The sequence below is a fragment of the Arachis stenosperma genome, chromosome 9 (genome assembly GCF_014773155.1).
Source record: "Arachis stenosperma cultivar V10309 chromosome 9, arast.V10309.gnm1.PFL2, whole genome shotgun sequence".
Classification (NCBI taxonomy): Eukaryota; Viridiplantae; Streptophyta; class Magnoliopsida; order Fabales; family Fabaceae; genus Arachis; species Arachis stenosperma.
In genome coordinates this window covers 31581133-31583275 of record NC_080385.1, presented here as the reverse complement: position 1 = coordinate 31583275, position 2143 = coordinate 31581133, and the positions used below count along the sequence as shown (strand labels likewise).

General features: G+C 40.1%; 1 protein-coding gene across 1 annotated transcript; it reads right to left on the bottom strand.

Moving 5' to 3' along the window:
- Window positions 1–1342: 1342 nt before the first annotated feature.
- Window positions 1343–1935, bottom strand: LOC130949341 (uncharacterized). The gene is made up of 2 exons (XM_057878088.1): window positions 1680–1935; window positions 1343–1593 (listed from the first exon to the last, which is right to left on the bottom strand). Exons 1-2 carry the CDS (start codon window positions 1933–1935, stop codon window positions 1343–1345), a joined length of 507 nt encoding a protein of 168 aa, XP_057734071.1.
- Between the last annotated feature and the right edge of the window lie 208 nt (window positions 1936–2143).

The following is a 2143-nucleotide window of genomic DNA, read 5'->3' as shown; positions in this document are numbered from 1 at the left end:
AAATTCACAACCTCCGGCCTAAATTCACAATTTAAATGCATAATCTACAAACCAATACTCATTATCCAATTCATTAAATTCTCCACACACCAAACATACAATTCACACAATTCTCAATCCAATCATTAATTTACATTACATATCAACTATGCATATCAGCAACAACCATTTACACAATCCAAACTTAATCCTAGGGGCATCTAGCCTAGGAATTCTCATCACACCACACGGTACTTAAATGAAACTTAAACCGTACCTCTTGTAGTGAAACTAATTGAGCCTCTTCTTTGGAAGTCTCTACCAACCTTAGCTCCAAGCCTCACCAAAGCTCCTCAAACAACACCAATCTCTCAATTGTGCACCAAAATCACCAAATACACTAACATAAATAATTTTACATATATACATTAACCTAGGGTTCTTGAAATTGATAAATTACAAGGGTTGGAGGGTTTCTTACCTTAACCCCTGAAGTTTGAGATGAATGTCACCCATGGCTCATACTAGAGCATTCCTAAACAACCAAAATCACAAGATTTCCTCAAAACGCAAACCAAATTCAAATTTAAAGAGGAAAACGAAAAATGGGAAGAAAACAGTGGATTACTCACTACAAAACTTATATAGAATTGTAGAGGATGAGAAGAGTAACGCGTGGTCACAAACGGCTCATCAATCGGAGCTCCGGAGAGAAAGTTATGGTTATTTGAAGATCAAAGAGAGTTAGGGTTTCTCTCTTCTCTTTCCTTCTCTATTTCAGCGCCCCAAGCCCCTTTCATTAGGGTAAATGAGCTGAAATGCTCATAACTAATGTTTATATATGTTGGGTCTTGGACCCACTTAGGTCCGATTCACTTATTTTTGTCTGTTGGCCCAATTTTGGACCAAAACCTTTAAGATTGGCACTCTAAATCACACTTTAAATATTTCTACCTTCCCTAATTATAATTCCTAATTTCTTAAACTCATTTGCTTATAATCAAATTTTTCAGCTGCAGTACCAGACAGATCTCAACCGGTACTACCGGTCAAAATTCCAGCGCGCGTTTTTACGCAGAAAACTATGTTTTCCGACTCAGAAAAATTCATTGAATCCAAATATCATATTTAAATTACCAAATTCTGATTGCTAAATTTTCTAACCATATTTGCTTCTATTTAATTTATTATTTAATTAATTACAGTTTGATCGGGTTTTACATACTTGTAACATACACCTAACCCCAATCGGCACGACCTATTTGGCTGATGACTTCCACATCTCTGACAGCTTGAAACATCTGAAGTAGCCGCTGTCTGTTTTCCCTTATCATTCCCTTGGGACTCCTCATTCGTTGCAAAGTTATTCCCTTGGTATGAATCCATGGTTGTGCTCTCTAGGACTTCCTTTCTCTGCAGCCACCTTTTTCACACACTCTTCAACAACTCTGCTCTTATTCACCAACTCTGAGAAAGTTCGGATTTCCATTGGTCCCACTGAACTTAAGATATCACTCCAGAGCCCTCCTTCATATTTAATGCACTTCCATTCCTCGAAGTCTCCCAGAGTCCCCTGACACATGCGGAAAAACTTGAATAGCTCCTCAAATTTGTCTGTATACTCAGATACGGACATAGAACCTTGCTTCAGTTGCAATAACTCAAGTTCCTTGGCCGTCTTGGTAGAATTTGGAAAGTACTTTTTATAAAATTCCACCTGGAAGGCATCTCAGCTGATAGCATCATCATCATGCTACAGAAGGCATCGTGTTTCCTGCCACCAATGCAACGCTTTCCCAGTGAGCAGATAGCTAGAAATTTAACACACTGCTCTTCAGGTACCAACTGCACTTGCAGTGTTTGCTCCATCGCCTGAAACCAGGTATCGGCTTCAGTTAGGTTGGTGGTTCGCTTGAACTTAGGTGGATTAACCTTTAAGAAGGTTGCCAGTGTCATCAGGCCCTAAGCTCCACTTCCGCCATTGCCATTATTTTTTATCTGTTGCCCAAAAGCCTCCGCAGTGGCCTGCATGGTAGCAGTCATGTTCTCCAACGCCGCAATGAAGTTTACCAGGTTATTCGGCTTGGTTTCCAGTCCCTGAGTACTAGTACGACCTCTCTCACGGCTTCGACCGCGTCCACAAGGCATCATCTGGTTCCTATAC

Coding starts and splice junctions, on each gene's coding strand:
- LOC130949341 (XM_057878088.1), bottom strand. CDS start 1,935: ATGACACTGGCAACCTTCTTAAAGGTTAATCCACCTAAGTTCAAGCGA. Junction 1,594..1,679: donor CAGGTGGAATTTTATAAAAA/GTACTTTCCAAA, acceptor CTGAGTATACAG/ACAAATTTGAGGAGCTATTC.